We start from the raw sequence: 21,505 nt of genomic DNA, 5'->3' as shown, positions 1-21,505 counted from the left end.
GTCCTCAGGGTATGGCAGTGGTCCTTGTGGCCCAACCCAGTCATCCTGGGGGTTGGCGGGGCATGGTTCTCCTTTACCTCTGGAGCTGCCTCGCAGCCTCCTTCAACTGAGCTGGGAGCTCCCTCTCTTATGCTTGCAGTCCCGTCCTTCTGCTTCCTGTGGGCAGAGCCTGGATACTCTGGCACTGCCCACCAAGGGGTCTTTAAGAGAAGTTCTCCTTGTGGGTCATCAGGAGGCGATACTGCCTCACTACAGTGGCCCTATCTCTTCTGGTTTAGGAGGAGTTCTTGAACAAACAGACTCACGGACAGACACACAGAAAAACAGATGCATTCTAATATATATACAAGCTGCTTTTTTTGTAAGAAAAAAGGTACCGGTACTCCAAGCTCAAAGTTGTTGAGCCAAAAAAAAAAAGGGAAAACTTGTTGAGAAGAGAGCGGGGAGGGATGAAATGCAGTTGCGTCCCCTTTAAGAGTTGCACTGTGTCCCCCGAGCGGGCTTCCATCAGGAGCCAAGCCACCCCAGGAAATAGGTGCCGATACACCAGAGGGGAATCCCATTAAATTAAAATATGATGGGAAAATAGGTGCCAATACGCCATTCCGGGGCGTACTGTCACAAAAAAAAGGAGAGAGAGAGAGTGAGAGTGTGTACAATATATGAATTATATAATATAGGTATGTATCCCACAGTGTAGTACTGTGAGAAGGCAAAGCTGATTGCTGTACATTTTGGGAATCCCTCTGAGTTCTTCCACCACCTCCTCAGCTGCTGGTAATGGCAATAGCTCTCGGAACACTAGGTGCTTGAAGTATGTCAAAACAGTTCAGCAGTCTCTTCCCCTCCTTCTCTGCAACAGCAATATGTCGGCCACTGCATTCCTAGTACAGGGTAGGGATGTTAAGTGAATTTGCTTACTTGAGTAGTCGATGGAATTTCCATCAACTACTCGACTAGTTGTTAAGGAAAGGCCGTTACAGTACTCACTTGCAGGTCTCAGCACAGCCCTACCCGCTCTGCGCACTCAAAGGGACAGAGAGGAGTAGGCGTGTAAAGATGCTGGCTCAGTCGCTGGTCTCCTGCCCGGTCTCAGGACAACTGCCCTGCTACCACACTGCATTCTGAAAGAGACAGATCAGCAGCAGCCATCCTGTGGGTCTCTCTCAGCACAAGCTCCCCACCCCCGTTGCCACTCTGCATTTTTAAAGGGACAGAGCAGTGGCAGCTGCTTTAAGGGACCTGCTGCTGCTGCTCTGTCCCTTTCAAAATGCAGAATGGGGGGGAGTTGTCCTGAGAACCGGTGGGGGACCAGAGATTGAGTCATCGTCTTTGTGTGCTGGCTCCTCCCTGTCTCTTCAGGAGTGCAAAGTGGAGGGGGAGAGGTGATCAAGTAGTCGATAGTGCTACCCAATAAGCTCCCGCTTATTGGGTAGTCGACTACTCGTTCACATCCCTAGTGCAGGGCAGAACAGGAGCAATCCAATTATTTGCTTTTTTTCCCCCAAACAAAGGAGTAAAAAACTCCACCCTTCTGATTGACATAAGTTTCAGAGACAGACACTGCAGTGTGTGGACAGTGCTATGTGTTGGTGGAAGATGCTCTCTTGCCAAGATAGCTACCTCCACTGCTGGGGGGTGGTTTAATTATACCAATGGAAGAGCTCTCTCCCATCAGCATACAGCAGTTCCACAGAAGACTTTATAGCAGTGCAGCATAAGATCTGCAATGTTAGATATAGCTACAATGTTACTGCTTGCAATCAGTAAAGTTAAACACATATAAATCTTTGTTTTATTTGAGACATAACAGGTGGGTGAAGGAGGACTGGATTTAAATGCTACTACTAATCTTTAGTTTAAAATAAAATCTCAAATCTTCACATTTTTAAGAATAGAATTGTATGTTTAACTCTGACTTTACTGACTTTCGAGCCTTAAAATTTTTGGGAATATTTTTGAGTTAATTTAAAATGTATTATTTGATCACAATAATAACAAGATATGCATAGCACCCTTTGATGCACTTCTGTTGACTGTTCAGAAGAAGTTGCTGAAATTAACTTGGAAATAAGAATAAAGCAAGGCCAGTGTGTTTTTTAAAATGTTTTCTTTGATGCATAAAGATGGCTTTCGGGAGTGGGACTTGTTTTATTTCTAAAAAATTCAGCATGTTTATTACATTAGAAGTAAAGATCTCTGCTTTGTTTTTTTCTGATTGGCAGAATAATTCAGTAGAGTTAAGGCATTTTCAAAGAAAGTTTACACTTAAGCAGCTGAGTCCTTGTCTACACAAATTGCTGGTTTATGTTAAATTAGTATAAATATCACACATTTAGTGAAGTAAGTATAACTTTGTAGACATGCCTAACTAAAATCAGATTAAAAATGATTTGTTAAACCAGTGCAAACCACTGTCTGAGAGCAGTTTAGTTTTGTGTAAAGGTTTGTTGACACACAGACATTTAACAAGATGTCTCATGTTGTGTTAGTTTAGTTTAGTTAGTGCAATTCTGTATATAGAAAAGGACTTGCAAATGCAAACTAAACCAATTTAAACCAGTTTTCAACTAATGGCTGCACAAGGTTCTAGAAAGACTGTTTGACTTCCATCACCTATTTAAATCAGAAAACTGGGAGCACAGATTTTTGCTCAACATTTCATGTCTTCACTCGTTCAGTTGAGGGAAAATAAAGCTTTCATCTTATTTTGTGATTCACTTATGAGAACAAAAAATAAGGATCAGCATGATCTGATACCCATATTTTTAAAAATATTTTCTAAATAAGTATATATAAAACTTTTTGAAGAAAGGGAAAACTTTTCAGGTGTTTTTTATAAATCTAAAAATAGCATAAAAAGAGAAGAAAGGCACGAACAAGCTTTTTTCTCTAGTTCTTATAAATAATATCAATACACTAACAAGGAAATGAACAAAAAGCAGTTTATTATAATTTCTCAGAAAAATGACTGGGATAGCAGATGTTAATAAATGCAACATCTGAAGAGAGGCAGCTAGCTGCTGCATTCTAAAACATTCATGAAAATGCTGTTGTAGTCATTCATTATAAAACAGTTTTTGTACCATTGTAATTTTCTTCAACAACTGATACTGATTTTAATGTATCTGCAGAACAAAATCACTAATTTTGTTATTGTATTGTTTTAACAATTATTTTAACAGTAAATTATCTCAATGTATAATATATAGATAGAAAGTTTTAAATTGTCAGACTTTGATAATCTTAAAAGCAAAAAATTGCATCTTGTTATTGATTCTTCAGAGCTATTTGCAATAGCCTTTTCACGTAACACTTGCTTTCACACAGAAACTATGGTTTCTTTAAGTGCTTGTCCACATGTATTTCACTCTTCATATGCTTGTTTGGATTTTTTTTGGCCAGCAGAGTCTGTTAAAGCCTCCCCTACAGCCTGAGCATTGAACTTAAACACTAAGTCTCTCAGTATCTGTGTCATTAGTACCAACTATTCCAATACTGATGTTTTCTTGTCATCTGCCGACTTTCATGCTAACAGCCTTTTTGACACTGAAAAATCTCACTGCACTTGCATTATCGAGGTCACCATTATCAGTGGTAAAGATTCCCCTTTCCTTACTGACAACTATTCCCATTTCTGTTCTGAGCTCATCACCTGGTAAGGGTCACATTGGCACTCTAGCAAGGTCTTCTTTTCCGTTAGAGCAGGGGAGGGGAACCTTTTTTGGGTCAGGGGCTGCTGACCCACAGAAAAATCAGTTGGGAGCCATGCACATGTGAGAAGCAAAACAAAAACACCTCATTGATGTGGCTTACTGACTTAGAAGCAGAAAGACATTCTCCTTGCACACTAGAGCCTAGGAGGACTCAGGCTGGTAGATTTTGTGTGCTCCAATCCTAAGGGAGAGATGTTGTGGGGAGCCCTGAGCCTTAGGGGCCAGATCCAGGCAAGCCAAAGCCTGCATCTGACCCCCAGGCCTTAGGTTCTCCACCCGTGTTAAAGGAATATTCTTACTTATCAAAGGGCTCATAATAACAGGGAGCTATCACCTGCTTATTCCCCAGGGTCAAGGTTGATAGATTCCTAGCATTTCATTTGGTTCAACCATTGATCCTTCTAGCTAAGCATTCACACGAACGATACACTGAAGAAGAGGATTTGCAAGCTGAGGTGCACAACATTTCAGCTCCTATCTCTTCATTGCTTGATGAGGCTGTGGTATTGTCCTCCATTAACATGGAGCCTGATGACTACAAAAAAACAAGAACTGCTATTTCATATGGTAAACTCTCTTTTTATGTACAAAAGCTTCAGAGGAGTAGCCAAGTTAGTCTGTAACAGGAAAAACTTAAAAAACAACAAAACAAATAGCTTCTAATACCCCAGTCATCTAAAGAAGTGGGTTTTGCCCATGAAAGTTCATGATACCATCTACATGTTTTGTTATCTTTAAGGTGCTACTAGACTATTTGTTGTTTTTTTAAGTTTTTTCTCTTTATGTAGTGTGTTGTGAAAGTTAATTGTAACCAAATTCTGATGCCACATTATTTTGACATTTTTGATGAAACATTTTATTACTATAAATGATGAAACATTTTATTACTATAGTCTTTCTGAAACATAATTAGACTTTTTGCAATCTGTAAAAGTTAAACTCTTTTGTACATCAATAAAATTTAATATTAATACATGAATCAGTTTTTATCCAGAGGTGAGCATGTGGTAAGCTCCTTGAGTAGAAATGGTTGATACAATTGCAATGAACGCACTTTGTTTCCATTTAGATGCACTACTTTTGATGAAGCAAACCTGAGACATTAGGTGTCACAATCTTTTGACTGTGATGTGCTGAATTTAGAATGTGTTAGGATCAAAATGATGTCATTTTAATATAATTTTTATATCAGTCATTACTCACAGTATTCAGTTTTTGCATCAGAATAGACCAGCACTACAGACCAAAACATCAAAAGGTTTAGAACAGTGTTTCTCGAAGTGGTCCGCAGACCCACTCTGAGAAAGCTGTTACCAGGCCGCTCAGGTTTGTTTACTTACAGGCTATGTAGTCAGAGAACCTCTTGGCTCCTTGGCTGCGGTTCGCTGTTTGCAGCCAACAGGAGTCACGGGAAGCAGTGAGACCCAAGCCACTGCTTCTCATGGCTCCCCTGGGCTGCAAACTACAAACTGCAGCCAATGGAAACCGTGAGGCCCTGTGGCTGCGGAGCCGTTAATTGAACCACCTGGAGTGTCCTGGTAGCAGTTTTCTCAGGGTAGGTCCGCAGACCACTTTGAGAAACCCTGGTTTAGAAGAAAGGTATAAAATGAAGAAATATAGAGCAACTATAGGTGTGGTTAGTAAGTATGACTGACGTTATGATTATCCTGAAGGCTTTTTTCTGTAGAAAAAAATGTAGTCAAGAGTCTTTCTGTGACCTTGCCCTGTTCAAGATTTCTTTAGGAATGCAGAAGATGTGATAGGTGGTAATCATGAAATAGAAAATATTGATTACTAAATAAAAAGGGCAACTTTCAGAAAAATGTATTCTGTACATAATTTTACTAAGGTAGTTATTGAATAGTTCAGGCAATTTTTACCCATTAATGTGAACTTTTCAAGTATTTTGTTTTTTAAACTAGGAACTCAGTGGAATAAAACTAGAATTTAAAATTATGTGCAGTCTCTTGTTTACGTAAACTGTGCCTGCTTGATAATATCTGTGTATTAGCTATAGTACGCTAAAATCTTTTCATCTATTTAAAATGAAACAGCTAGTTTGAAAATCATATTTATTTTAAAATATTGTGCATTTGTCCAAATAAAACCTGAGAGAGTGGATTTCATTGTATTTTCTCTACGTATCTGATAGCAATTTGTGTAAAGTAAGTTTCACATTTTCCCCTGTAAAGTCAGTATTTTCCTTGCAGACACCCTAAGCCATCAAGAAAAAAAAAGGAAATAACCCCTTTTTTAAAGAATATTTTTTTAAAAAAGCAAGGAAACCTGTATAACAGTACATTATGGAAGCTTGAATTTTTTATAATATTCAATTATTTTAAAAATGTAATTGTACTGTTATATCTTCAGATATAATTTTGTTTCTGTCCTTTTGAAGATTTTCCTTTTGTGCTTCAGGTCCAATCTCATGCCATTTATTTGAGGACAAAAACGTCACTTTAAAATTAAAATCTTAGGCAAGTTTTTTTCCTTTTTGTAATAATACTTTGTTCCTTGTGTACATACAGTTTCTATCAGGAAGGATCCAAAAAGATATATAGATTATGGGTGTGGTTTGGGCATCAGAGCCTAGGTATGTAAGTGACTAGTCAAGTCACTTAAAAGCCGGTTCCCCCCCAGCACCGTCTCTGCAGCAGGGAGGGACAGGAGAGACAGAGGTAGAAATGGCAGAGCGTGGATTGAAGCAGAGGGGCAGTGGGGAACCCCTGTGAGTGGGGACCGCCTTATGCGCCTCTGCCTTTGGCTCCTGTACATTTCAAAGGGAGAGGTGCATCAGTCGGGACCACATGTGAGAAGGGACTGTTTCGGTCCCTGCTTGTGTGGGTTCCCCGCTCCGCCTCTTCCTTCCAGGCAGCTCTTGTCCATTTCAAAAGGAAAGACGCAGTGGTATAGCAAGTGCCCCCCTTATCAACTAATTGAGTAGTGGATGGAAATTCTGTTTACTACTCAATTCACCGATTAATTGAAATTTAATGTCTATATTCTCAGGACACAACACTATTAAATTATATTTAAAATTATGAGAATGTTAAGTCTTATCTGAAAGATTGCATTTTCTGCTGAGTTTGGTTTCCTAATCTCAATCTGGTATATTGGTTTTCAATGGGGCAGCCCACATAATGCTTTATTAGAAAGATTAAATTAGTTAACACAGAAAAAAGGCAATGTTTATGTTAGCCTAACTTGGAAAACATTGGATTTTTTTTAAATTGAGTGATTATCTCTGATCCAGTTTCACTATATATAAAAATGTGGATAACAGTAATCCTAGATAAGGATGTTAAGAACTAGTCAATCGACTAGTCGATTCCCCTCCCTCCCTTGCTGCCTCTATCAGATAGAGGCAGCAAAGGGAGGGGAAGACGAGGTACTTCAAAGCGGCAGCGCTGCACAGCTGAGCTCGGGATCACCTGTGTGGCACTGCTCCTTTGAAACGTCACCTTGGCGTTTCAAAGCGGCAGTGCCATACAGAGCCTGGGTTCAGCTGGAGACTCCCCCGGCAGATCCCGGGCTTCGCTCGGCATTTCAGTGGAACTCAGGATCAACTGGGCAGTCCCCAACTGACCACGGTTCTGGGGAAATGCTGCATGGAGCCCACGGTCAGCCGGGCAGACCCCAGCTGATCCTAGGTTCTGCTGAAATGCTGCATGAAGCCTGGGATCACCTGGGGAGTCCCCAGCTGACCGCAGACTCCACATGGCATTTCAAATTGGCAGCACAGCATGAAGCCTTTGGTCCCCCACTGAGGCCACTTTCGCTGTGAAATGTACAAGAGCCCCCACTGAGGACTCTTGTACATTTCAAAGCTGGCCCACATGTAGCTCAGAGTCAGCGGGACTTCCCACTGGCCCCCGGCTGCAGTCGGAGTTCCTCATTCCTCCTTTGAAATGTACAAGAGCCCCAGCATGGGCTCTTGTACATTTCAAAGGAAGAATGTGGAAGTGCCTATCGAGTAGTCGATGGAAATTCCATTGACTACTCGACTAGTAATTTAACCACTAGTTAAATCCATAACCCTAGAAAGGTATTGAGACAAGCTATCAATGTTTAGAAAGTGAGATTATTTTTTTAAATACATACCTGAAGAAATTTGGATTTGTCTTCACTGTTCCCTCCTCTGTACTTAGTTTTCTGGTGGTTTAGAAATGCTCTGCAAAATAAAAACATGTTTTAATTTTCTCTCTGTCAGCAGGGCTAGATATGCTACAGTTTGCACTGCTGAGGGTTGAGATTCTCTCACTAGTCAAAAAGGAACAGTCTGTTTAACTTCAGGAACAGGGATGGCTCCAAAATGAGTCTTTGGCTAGCAGTTTGGATGTAATACAATGTCTTTGGGACTGGGGATGTGACAGGGTCAGATTGCAGCAAGGATTTAGGAGAAGTGAGAAGAAATAATCTGTGTATCTTAAGTTTAGTCTGCACACAGTTTTTGTACTGGTGTAATTATTTGGTAAGGAGTGTGATTTATCTATTTAAACCAGAGCAGGTAAACCAATACAATTCTTTGTATGAATATAGTTATACAAAAATGTAAAAGTATCTTATACCATTGGTTCTCAACCAGTGGTATGTATACCTATGGGGTTTAGGAATGTGAACATGTCTCCGAGTATATGGTTAACTGATGATCCTGGGCTCATGAGTTAACACTCACAATTATGAGTTAACCCTCACGCAGCCTCCCTTCCCTCCGCTGCACGGGAGAGAGCCGGCTTTTAAGCCGACACATACCTGCTCCTGCGGAGCCACCTACTCCTCCCTCCATGCTGCTCCCTCTGAAACAGAGGCAGCAGCGTGGTGGGGGGAAGAGGGAAGCTGGCTTTTAAACTGGGTCCCTGTACGTACTGGCTCCTGCCAATCTAACTGCCCCCCACTTGCGCTACTGCCTCTGTATGCAGAGGGAGGGGGGGCATGTGAGCACCAACTCCCATGGAGCCACCTGTTCCCCTCTCCCCTGCCCCCGCACTGCTGCCTCTGATACAGAGGCAACAGTGCAGCGTGGAGGATCTCAGGCAGAAGCCTGATTTTGGCACCAGCTCCATCCTGGCCTCCCCTCATATAAATGCGTAACTGCTGAAAATTTTCAACAGTTACACGTTTCCAAAAATAAATACATTTTAACATCCCTAGTAGGGATACCCAGAGGTCTTTCATGGTGTGAATCAGTTAATCTAGATAGGAAGCAACTATGCACCGTTCTAACTTATTGAGTAATGTAATGATGTAGATAGGTGCCCAAGCCTCTCTTACATGTGAACATTTAATATTACATAACAGTGATTTAATATATACGCTGTGTAATGATGACTTCTTTGTACGCTTCACACAGATGAGGTGAACAGACATGAAACTCAACCAAATTTCAGTTTTTTAGGCACACTCTGGCCACTAAAGTATATGATATTGGCATCATCTTATTCCACAGATCTATTTTCACCTAAGAAGTGTCTTATTTTAATGACAAATATTTAATTATATACTCCTATTAGAGCTGCTAAACCAATACAGCTTCTGGAGAGCAAGCTGTATACGTTGACTGGTACAGCAATAGAAACATTAGCAAAGTTCTGACTGAATAAGCTTTTAATTAGACCTTCAGTGGATCAGAATTTATGCTAGTGATTTAAAAGCCAGAGGTAACACATTCCTACTTTGAAATCTTTCAGTGAGCTGTTGCTCTTCTATAACAAAAAACAAAAGTAATCTAAGAAACATCAGAATTATAAGGAAGCCTTTGAAACACAAACATGGAACTATATGATGCCATTTCTACAGCAACGTTCAAAGCATAGACTCATTTTAAATTGGTTGCTGGGCTCACTTCAGCAACTGTAGCTATAATTGATTTATGTAAGCTATATTTGCCCCCAGATATTTTCATCTTTAAGGTTATAGATTTTAAGAATCTTCTTCTTTCTTTGACAGGAAATTTTGGTGATTAAAGATCATGGCAACCATAGAGGAACTGGCCCATCAAATTATTGAACAACAAATGGGAGAGGTACATATATATTTTAGTCCTGTTTGACATAAGTTGGACAATAAAGCATAACACTGACATGTAAATATCAAAGCCACAAGAGAGAATGGTCTCTAATGGACCCAAAACTCCAGAAGACCCTCCCATAGAAGATTAGCAAGAACCCCGTTCTTGTATCTTCACGTCGTAATGCAAAACTTGTATCTTTGTCAAAATATTTCCCAAAGAAACTGAGCTAGAAAAAATGTAGCAATATTTCCAAACGTAGAAATCATTGACTAAATCGGTGGTTCTGCAACTATGGGCTACTGGCTATCTTCATAGAGCTGTTTAGTCATATGGTGTAGGCTTTTCTAGCTGCAAACTTGCATTAAGATAGTTTGAAATGCACTTGTATAAGCAGTTGTTTTAATTGCTGTACCAGTGGTACACAATTTGAAAAGTGCAAGGATGCTTAGATGAGCCAAAGAGAACAGAGAATGTATTCTTCTTGCTGGGAAGTTTTTGCTGTCGTCTTTAGTATGCATATAGTGCCAAGATATTGCAGTAATCATGCTTTTAGAAATTCATGACTAGATAGTAAAAATAAGTGTACCGAGAATGTTTGTATATTTACAATATACAACCCTTATGAATTCATTGCTATATATCCTGTTCAACATCTATACAAATGTGTTTATAAGAAAAGATAAAAAATTTGTCTGTTTACTTGAAATGTCTGCTCTTGGTTAATTTAGATTTTTCTTACTCTACAGACAAGTGAAGTATTCCAGGTGATTTCAAGCTCAATTCAAAAAAGATGTAAATTGAGTTTAATAGAAGGCTTTCCCTCTTGGATTGTTTTTTTATATATGTTCTTACACTACCCTCATCATTGTAGTATCTAAGGGTATGTCTACACTACCACCCTAGATCGAACTAGGGTGGTAATGTAGGCAACCGGAGTTGCAAATGAAGCCCGGGATTTGAATTTCTCAGGCTTCATTTGCATATAGCCGGGCGCCGCCATTTTTAAATGTCTGCTAGTGCGGACTCCGTGCCGCGCGGCTACACGCGGCATGGACTAGGTAGTTCGGACTAGGCTTCCTATTCCGAACTACCGTTACTCCTCGTGCGAACTACCTAGTCCGTGCCGCGTGTAGCCGCGCGGCACGGAGTCCGCACTAGCGGACATTTAAAAATGGCAGAGTATTGTGTGTGTTTGTATAGTTTCATTACAGGAGGATTTTGAAGGGGGTTGGCTTATTTTTGTTTGGAGGTACACCCTGGTTAAATGCTTATATTAGAAAAGGCAGGTTGAAGAAGTACCTTGCCCTTTGACCTTAGCAACTGTGGGAGTTTGTTTCATAGTCTTGGGCCAGGCCTGACAGGCTTTATCCTTATGTTAGCAAGTTCCATTGTGTCTGAGGTTTGGAGATGTCCATCAATTTCAGTCTTCATCCAGGAGCTTTGGTAAATCTTTTAGTATCCTGGCACCAGACTATTGAGTGCCATGGACTTAAGTATTGGGACTTCGAGTTTGACTCCAGAATTTAGTCAGTCTGTGAAATTTTTTTTTTAAATCTCAGATCACCGAGATACCCTTTTCATAGTATCACTAAAATTTATATCCAATCTGAAAACAGCAACAAAAGCCAAACTGTCAACTGGCGGGAAGGGAGAGCAAGCCAGCCAAGCAGCTTGTCTCCCTTTTCTTCTTCTGTGGAGAGGCCACTTTAATTAGAACTAGAAGTTTTATCTGGTGTTGCCCGGGTCCTTAACTGAAATAAATTTTGTTTTTCTTCATCAAAATCATTGCTCTGGGTTGAGGCTGGGGATGAGGAGTTCGGTATGCAAGCTGCCCCAGGGAGAGAGGACAACCCCAGCCCTCTCTCTCACCACAGCAGTTTGGGGCCAGGTGAGAAGCGCTTGTCCATGATTGCTGCAGCAGGCACAGCCGGGGGAAGGGTACATTGACCCCCAACTGGGGGACAGATAGGCAGACAGACAGACAAACTCTCTGAAATATATAGTAGAATAGCTGTCCCTCTCTCTACCTCTGCTGGCCTAATTGGGTTATAGCTGTTGCAGTCCCTATCTCTGCCCTTTGCTGCCTCCCCCCCTCGTGGTCATTCTGCAGTATAACTGTCCCTCCTGCCAGATCTCTTCCTTTCCATTTTATGAAAAACAATAAAATTCCAGGTGTATGCCATAGTCCTGGCACAATCAAACGCTTGCCTTGCTTTAAGTGATAAGAGGAAGCTACAAACCAAATTTGGTGGCCCTGTTTCTTACCGTTGGGGAGGAAATTGTGGACAAACGGACTAATGGATGGACGAACGGACGCCCATTTCTAAAATATATAGTAAGAGAGCAGGCCCTCCTGCTCTTCCTGACAGAGTTCTGGCATGCTATTTCCATGTCACTTCTTGTATTTTAGTTTTAGTAAGATCACAGCTGTCTTCCTTTATAGCTCAGTTAAAGTAGAAAGGAAGCAATTGTGCTGCTTGCACCTTACCTGGTAATCTCTCTTCTTAAACTTGAATGGATTTGATTGCCTTGGTATGTGAAATGGGTGGTATTTGTTTCTGACCCCTAACATGTTATCAGTAGGTCCAAACAGGCTCGTATATTGCTGCTACAGCTTCCCTTTGTGAAGATAGACTTTTAGCATATTAAGCAGGTGGGGCCAAAGAGATTTCTCTCTTGAGGATTTCCAGATACCAATAACTTAACCTTTTTTGTCCAGTTTTAACTACCATGGTTAAATAACTGTTTCTCTGTTGTTGAGAAAATGGTGTTGGCGCCTGTGATGGGGCAGACAAGCCCCGTACTGAAGGGCGGAGGACAGCCCAGGCCCAGCTGGCGGAAGAGGCCCCTGCATGAGAGAGGGCAGGAGGAGGGTGGAAGGGAGCAGGCAGCAACCCCAGTGTTTGTGCTGCAGCTGAGGCCAGAGATAGAGCCCGCAACAGAGTCCGGGAGTAAAGCCAGCAGCCAACCCCCTCCTGAGAGGCCGGAGCGCCCACAACCCCGGCAAGTACTGACTCAGAGGCAAATAGACTACAGGGGTGGCAGGGCGTGGCAGGAAGCAGCCCAGGGCAAAGGACTGTTAGTACGACTCGGTGTGTATCGGCCGGATTCCCCGCCAAGCGGGCAGGAGCCATAATCCCTGCCTAGAGGGCCCTGGGCTGGGACCTGGTGGAGAGGGAGGGCCTGGGTCCCCCCCACCACCCATTTTCTTACCCTGGACAATCAATCCCTGACCCAGGAGAGGTTTCTCTGGGTGGCTAGTCAGTAGAGGGGCACTGACTTTGGAGACTAGGCTGCTAGAGCAGTATTTCCCCCGGTAGAGGGGCACTGACTTGGGGGCACAGTCAAGGGGAGGGACAAGCCCCTCTACTGTGCCAATATGAAAGAGCCTAGATTTACTGAAGCAACTTCAGTTATTTCTTGATCTTGTAGCTGTATCTTGCTAGTCTGTGTCTGATGTGACTGGTATGGAGACTATGCTGTTATCTATGGCTGACTACCCACTACCAGTGAATGACACGTATATAAAAATATCCTGTGCTGCTTTTGACCAATCATCATTTTTGATAATGTTGATCATGAAGTGATCTGTGTACAGAGTTTTCTGGTAGATGATGACAAGGATATTCTGTGCATTACTCTGGAAGGTCTCAGAGTATCTGAGTATTTGTTCTTCCTCCTTAGATCACTTGATATGAGGCTCTATTTTGTTATTTTTTCTATTGAGTGCGTATTTATGATGGTAAGGGAAATAGTAAGGAGATTTATCCATGTAGAAGATGACCTATATTTTCCTTTTGTTATATCCAGATGCAGCAATATATGTTGTATTTCCAATGTCTGAAAGAGGTGAAGTAGATAGGGGCAAACTGACATCAGAGTCAGTACTAACAGAGGGAAATATCTTGAAAAATGAACTCAATGCTATTTTTGTGTATGTTCACCTTTGGCAATGTAGTTTGAAATTTCAGGGTTACCGTATTTTCTGGCGTATAAGACGACTGGGCGTATAAGACGACCCCCTAATTTTCCAGTTAAAACATAGGTTTTGGCCTATATTCGCCGTATAAGACTACCCCCCCTTCTGAGGCAACACCATTTAATAACATCAGATTTGATTTAAATAATTTTAATTAAAATGGTTTTGACTTACAGGTACTTAAAATCCTTCAAAATCCTCATCATGTTCATCCTCTGACATCATAAGTTCATCAATGACATCTTGTGGTACATTTGTAAGACAGTCATCATATGGATCTAATTCCGAATCAGATGGTGTGGCTTCAGCTTTGGCTTCCCCTTCATCTTGCCACAAGAAGTCGTCCTCCATACCATCCAAAGAATTTGATATGCCACACTTCTTGAAAGACTTGATTACTGTTTCTGCATCAATATCATTCCAGGCTTTTATGACAAAGTTACACAAAACATCCAGTTGTGGCGCACGCATGTTTCCTCCTTTTGTGAATGACTTTTCGCCGCTAACCATCCACTCATTCCACTGTTCTCGAATGCGATCTTTAAATGACTTGTTTAGGCACACATCCAGTGGCTGTACCAATGATGTCAATCCTGCAGGAATAACTGCCGCATCTGTGTTTATTCTTGCCAGCCTTTTCTTTGTGCTGGTAGTTAAATGAGCCCTGAACATATCCCACACCAGTAGGTTACGTTCTTGACGAAGTCCACCTGGTCGCCTACTCCATATATTATCAAGCCATAGCTTTACCCCTTCTTCATCCATCCAGCCTTTTTCATTCACATGTACAAAAACTCCAACAGGGAACTTGATTTTCGGCATTGTTTTTCTTTTAAAAATAATCATTGGTCTTAGTTTGGCGCCATCAGCTGTACATGCTAGTACCACTGTAAAACTGGACTTCTCATGTCCTGTTATTTTAATTAACACTGTTTTTGCACCTTTTGGATTAACAGTTTTATTTCCAACCATATCAAAATTCATAGGAGTTTCATCCATATTTCCGATCTGACTTAACGCATAGCCATGTTTCTTGCGCTGTTGTATTACATATCGATGGAAAAGACTTACTTTTCCGTCGAGATCTGCAGGTAATTTTTGTGCAATTTTGGTCTTTTGCCTCAGTACCAGATTATGCCTTTCCATGAACCTAGTACACCAGGATACAGTGGCCTTAAATCCTTTGCTGTGATCTGGGTTAGGTTTGCCCCACTGAAGTGCAAGCATACGTATTTTGTTTCGTGTCACTACATAACCATTTTGACGATGCTCATGCACCATGTCTGCTACGTGCTTTTCAAGTTCTGACCAATGTGGTGTGCCTCTTCTTAATGCACACTTACTACTTGGCATACTCTTTAATGCATCTTCATTTGCTTTCCAGTCTCGGACCATCTTTTCTGTTACTCCATATTGACTTGCAGCAGCACAGTTATTATGTTCCTTGGCAAAGTTTACAACTTTCAGCTTGAAACTGGCTTCAAATTTCCTTCTTCTTGTTGGAGCCATGATGGGGTCTTTTCTACCACCCACTTACAGAACGTGGCCGTCCCCCCGCCGGGCGCCAGGGGACGTGGCCGTTCACCTGCCAGGGGGCAGGGACACTTGCGCGCCCGGGGGCGGCCCCCCCATAGCCATGTGCCTGGGGCCGGCGCTCCCCCCGCCAAGCGCCGCGCGCCCGGGGCCGGCGCTTCCCCGCCAAGCGCCACGCGCCTGGGGCCGGCGCTCCTCTCGCCGGCGCTCACCGTGCGCCATGTGCCCGGGGCCAGCCCCGAGCACCGTGTTGGGGACCAGTATCAGCACAGGTACATTCTATACCCGGCGTATAAGACGACCCCCAATTTTTGGGCGATGTTTTTTAGTGTAAAAAGTCGTCTTATACGTCGGAAAATACGGTATATAAGATTCAGCATTGTTCTTGGACTTTCAGGTAGCAACATTTTTCATTTATAGTTGTCCTACAGGATACAGCTGTTCTTCTCCCTGGTTATATTCATGCTGGATATAAACTTGTGACTTGTTCTTGCAAACCATATTTGAAACTGAATGGAAGTTGAGCCAGTGTTTCCAGTAGCACTTGTAATTCACATGAACTTTGATTAAATAATTTTTACTAAATTCACAAGCAAAATCCAGTTTGGGGTCAAGGTGCGCAAAAGAGACCATTTCCCCATACTTTTTAAGAAAGCAGGCTATTCACAAACCTGATGTTTCATAAGTTACTGGAGTCATTAATGTAATTCGAAGTAGTACCTCCTAGATAATTATTGTTCATAAAGCATTTTAGAAATTACAAACCTATTTAGAGCATGATCTTTGCAATAGATTGCAATGATGTATTTTGTAAAACCTATTAAATATATGCAGATTCAAAACAAAAAGCTTTTCCTTTAAAAAGAATTCTAGCTACAAAAGATTACCCTATATGAAACATTACATAGTGTGTATGTTCTCATGAATCTTCTGCCCAACACTATGCACTTCCTTCCAGGAATGGGGTAGTTCTTATTCCCATACCAGAATTAGGCAGTTCTGCCACAGGTTGAACCTCTCTAGTCAGGCACCTGCTGGACCTGACCGGTAGTGAACCAGAGAATTTGCTGAACCATAAGAGGTCAATATTGTCTAACACCATTACCAACACTGCCTCTCTTACTGGACTCTTAAAAGACATGTAGGGGTAAATTAGAGCTAAATAACAGCACAAAACACCAAGAGCCAGGCTGGTGGCTGAAAACAAACTTAATGCAACTGGAGGAAACTTGGCCACACCCGTCATAAGTGGACATCGGTTAACTAAAATCATTCCGGACTATGAATGTTGCGAGACCGGAGAGTGCCGGACTAGAGAGGTTCAACGTGTTGCCAAGAATGTGTAATAGTTCTGTCTCATAACTTGTGATGCTGTAAAGTAATTACATAGTGGTTTATCCATTTCCTCATGTGCTGTAAATTTCCACTTTCAAAGCAAAAAGGTGAATCTGTGAATCCAAAGAAGCATCCACCATAACTATGTAAAACGTAATATTTAACAAATATACTGGTTACCTTATGACAAATAGTATTTAATGTTTTTGTTAACACATCTATGAACAGTGTAAAGTTTCTTTCAAAGGGTTAAATTCACACTGCTGTATGGCAATAATCAGCAGTTTCATCTTCTGTAAAGTGTATCTTTGTGAGCTTTAAAGAGAAAACTATAATTCCGTCCTGTAAGATAATTAGTCCAGTTTTAAGAAACTTGGAAACTCCGGAGACATAGGCTTCCTTTATTCCGCCGTAAACTACACAGTCTGATATGCCGTGACCATCCTTACCTCATAGATGAGATATAGCACTGTAAATACTAACTTGTTTGATATACAGAACATTCTCATCTAGGTAAAACCAAGTAACCAACTTGATTTGAACTAGACAACTACTGACCTTATATGTTCCTCGGAAAAGACAGGATTTAATTATTCAGAATTTCAGAAATTTGAAGTTGAGATACCTACCACAATTTCATGTCTACATTCCATAGAGTAACAGTGACATGTGGCAAGGTTGTTTAGAGATGACCCTGGCCTGCCAATGGTGGGAGAGGAAAGGTAGAGTGAAGGCAGCTGGCTTTCAGCAGTGTTACTGAACATGCCAGTACAACTAAACAGCAAATCTGGGAGGACATATGACCCGGTATACTCTTCCATGCTTGACCTGTGGTGGTTCGGTCTCCTTAATTAATAATTTTCTGATATAGGGTTTTTTCGTGCACCAGTACTCTAGTGTGATTTTCTTCTCTAAGAAGTATATGTGTATGTTTATAAACTGCATCTGTAAAACAACATGAACCATGTGATACATTTTATTTTATTTATATTATAAACTGCAGAATAATGTAAATGCTAGAAGTGACATGCCAAGATTTAACTTATTCACTTCTATTTACGGATATACATGCCAGGGGGAGGAGGAAGCCAGAGGTAGTCTGTGCTGGTGGCCATATTTTTTGAACTAGCTGCAGCTAGGGAGAATGGTTTAATTTAAATTATTAAACAGATTAAGTATTTTAACCTTCTCATGTTAGTTTATCAAACTTCATTTTAAATAAAGTAAAATGTCAATTTATGTCCAGCACAATAGATTTCAATGCTTTCTTTCTTTATGGCCAGGGTGGTGCTACTGACCCACAGAAAAATCAGTTGGGGGCCACACAAGTGAGAAGCAAATAAATATATTCTCCATGGAATCCAGCTCTTTTTTTGAGCTGTAATTTATTTAAAGAAGTATTGCCTTTGAATAAAGGTGTATTTTATCTTCCATCTTGTCTTTTCTCCCTTTTATTTTTTTGCCAAACTTCAGAATTTCTGACTTTCACTTAGGAAATCACACATGTCTGGGGGCACTAGAGTTTGCAATAACTCCACTATATGGAGGTATACAACTCCCTTATTGATGACCGTAATGTTGGAGTTTTCAGTTATGGAGATTCCTCGGGCAGTCTTAAAAGTTCTTGCTTTAAATGAAGCATAGACATTTGTTTGAAGGAGTACAGTGATTTTTATGCTGTGAATTCTATTTTGATGATAATTCTTCAGAATAAAAATGAGAAAGTTTGCTATTTTAATGTATTTAAAGATGTGTCTGGCCAAAGCAATTAGATACATGATGTGAAGCAGTGATGCCACTGTCCTTAAAAGGGCATTCAGAAGTCTGTTATTTAATTTAGGGTTATAAGCAACTAGTTGCTTAAAAGCCCCCCCCCCCCCCCCCCCCCAGCACTGTCTCTGTGGTGAGGAGAGGAGGCAGAGGCACAGCAGGGGAAACAGCGCAAGCGGGGACCAAAGCGCTCCCTGCTCGCATGGGGTTCTGACAGCTGCACCTCTCCCTTTGAAATGTACAAGAGACACCTGCTTGATACAGAGATGTGCTTGATACAGAGGACATATTAAGTAGGATATCAAAATTAAGATGAAGAAAGGTAAAATACCATTATTTTCTTCTTTTCTCTCTCCTTCTTGTGGTGTGTCTCGATATCCTTCTCTTTCTTTTTTCTTGTTGTTTCTCCTTTTCAGTCCCTCAGCTTGACAGCTGAATAGAAATGGACTAACATTAGACTTCTACACAAAAATGCTTCCATTAGTTCCACTGAGCCCTTAAGTTAAAAGTGCTTCTGTGCAAAAGCATGTCCCTACTATAAAATCATAGGACTGGAAGGGACTTTGAGACGTCAGCTAGACCAGTCCCCTACACTCATGGCAGGACTAAATATTATCTGGTATCATCCATGCCATAGAAAGAATATAAACAAATAACAGATATGTAGGGGCAAAATTGAAAGGCCAAGGCACAAAATGAGATTGGAGATAGAAAGGGTAACTAGAAAACATTCTAAAAATATTTTAGAGGCAAGCAGAAGACCAAAGACAGACAGGGTAAGCCAATTACTCAACTAAGGAGGGGAGAGTAACAGACAATATGAAAATGGTAGAAGTCCTAAATGACTATGATTGATTTATATCTCTCCATTCGTATACAAATGTTAGATGGAGCAGACAAGAAAATAATCATCTTTAATTAACGTATATTCCCTGTGGGTTAATCAGCAGTTCATTTCCTTATGTCTTGTTTTACCATAAATATATTTCTGACTTTTGGATCAGAAATTATTGTGAAATGGCTTTAAAACTGTGGAACCAGTAGAACTTTTTAACATGCAAAACTAGCGAATAAAATTAAGTTGCATACTGTTCCCAATACAGTATGAGTGTCTTCTCTTGGAATAATACTTTGCTGACACATCTCAAGCTGGTCTAACCTTAATGTGGTACAGCAGTATTTTCACATAGCTGTCATTCCAATTATTTATTTGTTTATTTCTAGATTGCTCATTCCCAAGGAACTATTACTCAAACACTAATGGATGGGACAGCACAAAGAATACAAATTGTCCCAGCGGATTCAGGTCTCTCTTTACCACAACGCATACAAGTACGTTTAATGTAAAATATTTTGAACGAATCTTTGAACTACTTTACTCTGCCTTTTTTTGTGTACCTTTCCTTTTGTGAACACTTAATGATCTTTTCTAAAATGTGAAAATTTTACCCAGAGGGATAGAAACTCCTGTGTCTAGTGGAGCTGGAGTACAATCGGGGTGGTGCTTCACATTGTTTCTTGCTTTCTGAGAGGAAGAGTTACATAGGAAGTACTTTCACCGGTGCCTCATAATCTCCTTCAGACAGTAATTCAAGTGATATTGTTGGAGTAAAAGCTGTCTGCAAAGCCTCACTTGTGTTTAAACAGCGTACCCAGTCTCTACTCCAAGACTACCCGTTGAAAAACAAAGATGTACTTCAAGCTGTTACAAGGCATAACATGGAAACAGTGTTAAAAGATTGAATTATTTTACATTTGATAATTCAGCAGATACATTTGAAAGACTCTGTGGGGTGGTTTGGAAAATATTTGTGGATCATAGCAAGAAATAAAGTAAAAGAAGCAGTGAGAGATAAAAAGGCATTGTTTAAAAGGTGGAAGTTAAATCTTAGCGAGGAAAATAGAAAGGAGCATAAAATATATTATTAAGGAAAGCCACAAAGAAATTTGAACAACAGCTAGCCAAAAACTCAAAAAGTAATAGCAAAATTATTTTTAACTACATCAGAAACAGGAAGCCTACTAAATAACCAGTGGAACCACTGGATAATCGAGATGCTAAAGGAGCGCTCAGAAATAATAAGGTAATTGCGAAGAAACTAAGTGAATTCTTTGCATCAGTCTTCATGTCTAGAGATTCCCAGAACTGAGCCATTCTTTTTAGGTTGCAAAGCTGTGGAGTTGTCTCAGATTGAGATATCACTAGAGGAGGTTTTGGAACAAATTGATAAAGTAAACAGTATAAGTCACGAGGACCAGATGGCATTCACCTAAGGGTTCTGAAAGAAATCATGTGAAACTGTGTAACTACTAACTGTGGCGACCTATCCTTTAAATCATCTTCTGTGCCAAATGACTGGAAGATAGCTAATGTGATGCCAATCTTTAAAAAGGGATCTAGAGATGATCTTGGCAATTATAGACCAGTAAATCTATCATCAGTACCATGCAAACTAGTTGAAACTATAGTAAAGAATAGAATTGTCAGACACATAGGTGAACATAATTTGTTGTGGAAAAGTCAACATGGTTTCTGGAAAGGGAAATCATGCCTTACTGATCTACTAGAATTCTTTGAGGCCGTCATCAAGCATGTGGACAAACGGGATCCAGTGGATATAGTGTATTTAGGTTTCCAGAAAGCCTTTGACAAGGTCTCCTAAGTAAGTTATCATAGGTTAAGAGGGAAAGTCTTCTCATGGATTTATAACTGATTAAAAGATAGAAAACAAAGTAGAAATAAATAATAGGTTTTCAGAATGGAGAGAGTTAACTAATGCTGTCCCCCGGGGGTCCATACTGGACTAGTGTTCCCTCTAAGTTGCACAGTAGCACAGCTTCACAGGTGATTAATCAGCACCACCCGGTCAGAGGTTCAGGGTGCACTGAACTGACTGACTGGGTGGGGCTGATTAATCACCTGTCTTGCCACCCAGCTTAGAGGGAACACTGACTGGGACCAATCAATATTCAACATTCATAAATGATCTGGAGAAAGGGGGAAACCTTGAAGTGGCAAAATTTGCGGATGATACTGATTTGCTAAAGATAGTTAAGACCAAAGCAGACTGTGAAGAGCTTCAACAGAATCTCACAAAGCTAGGTGACTAGGCAACAAAATGATAAATTAATTGAATGTTGATAAAGGCAAAGTAATGCATA

General features: G+C 40.8%; 1 protein-coding gene across 9 annotated transcripts in view; it reads left to right on the top strand.

The window, feature by feature from the left end:
• NR2C1 (nuclear receptor subfamily 2 group C member 1) overlaps positions 1-21,505 on the top strand; it is a 114,897-nt gene that overhangs the window by 14,129 nt on the left and 79,263 nt on the right. For 4 of the 9 annotated variants that reach the window (XM_075933445.1, XM_075933411.1, XM_006118303.3 and 1 more), the window contains exons 3-4: positions 9,663-9,738; positions 19,568-19,675. In XM_075933445.1, the coding sequence (XP_075789560.1) occupies positions 9,685-9,738; positions 19,568-19,675 (162 nt within the window). In that variant the 5' untranslated portion in view covers positions 9,663-9,684. The remainder of the gene's footprint in view (positions 1-9,662; positions 9,739-19,567; positions 19,676-21,505) is intronic. The other 5 variants (XM_075933450.1, XM_075933426.1, XM_075933430.1 and 2 more) reach the window with 2 other exon arrangements.

The sequence above is a fragment of the Pelodiscus sinensis genome, chromosome 1 (genome assembly GCF_049634645.1).
Source record: "Pelodiscus sinensis isolate JC-2024 chromosome 1, ASM4963464v1, whole genome shotgun sequence".
NCBI lineage: Eukaryota > Metazoa > Chordata > Testudines > Trionychidae > Pelodiscus > Pelodiscus sinensis.
Note: the sequence above shows the minus strand (reverse complement) of the source record. Positions and strands in the feature narration are given on the sequence as shown.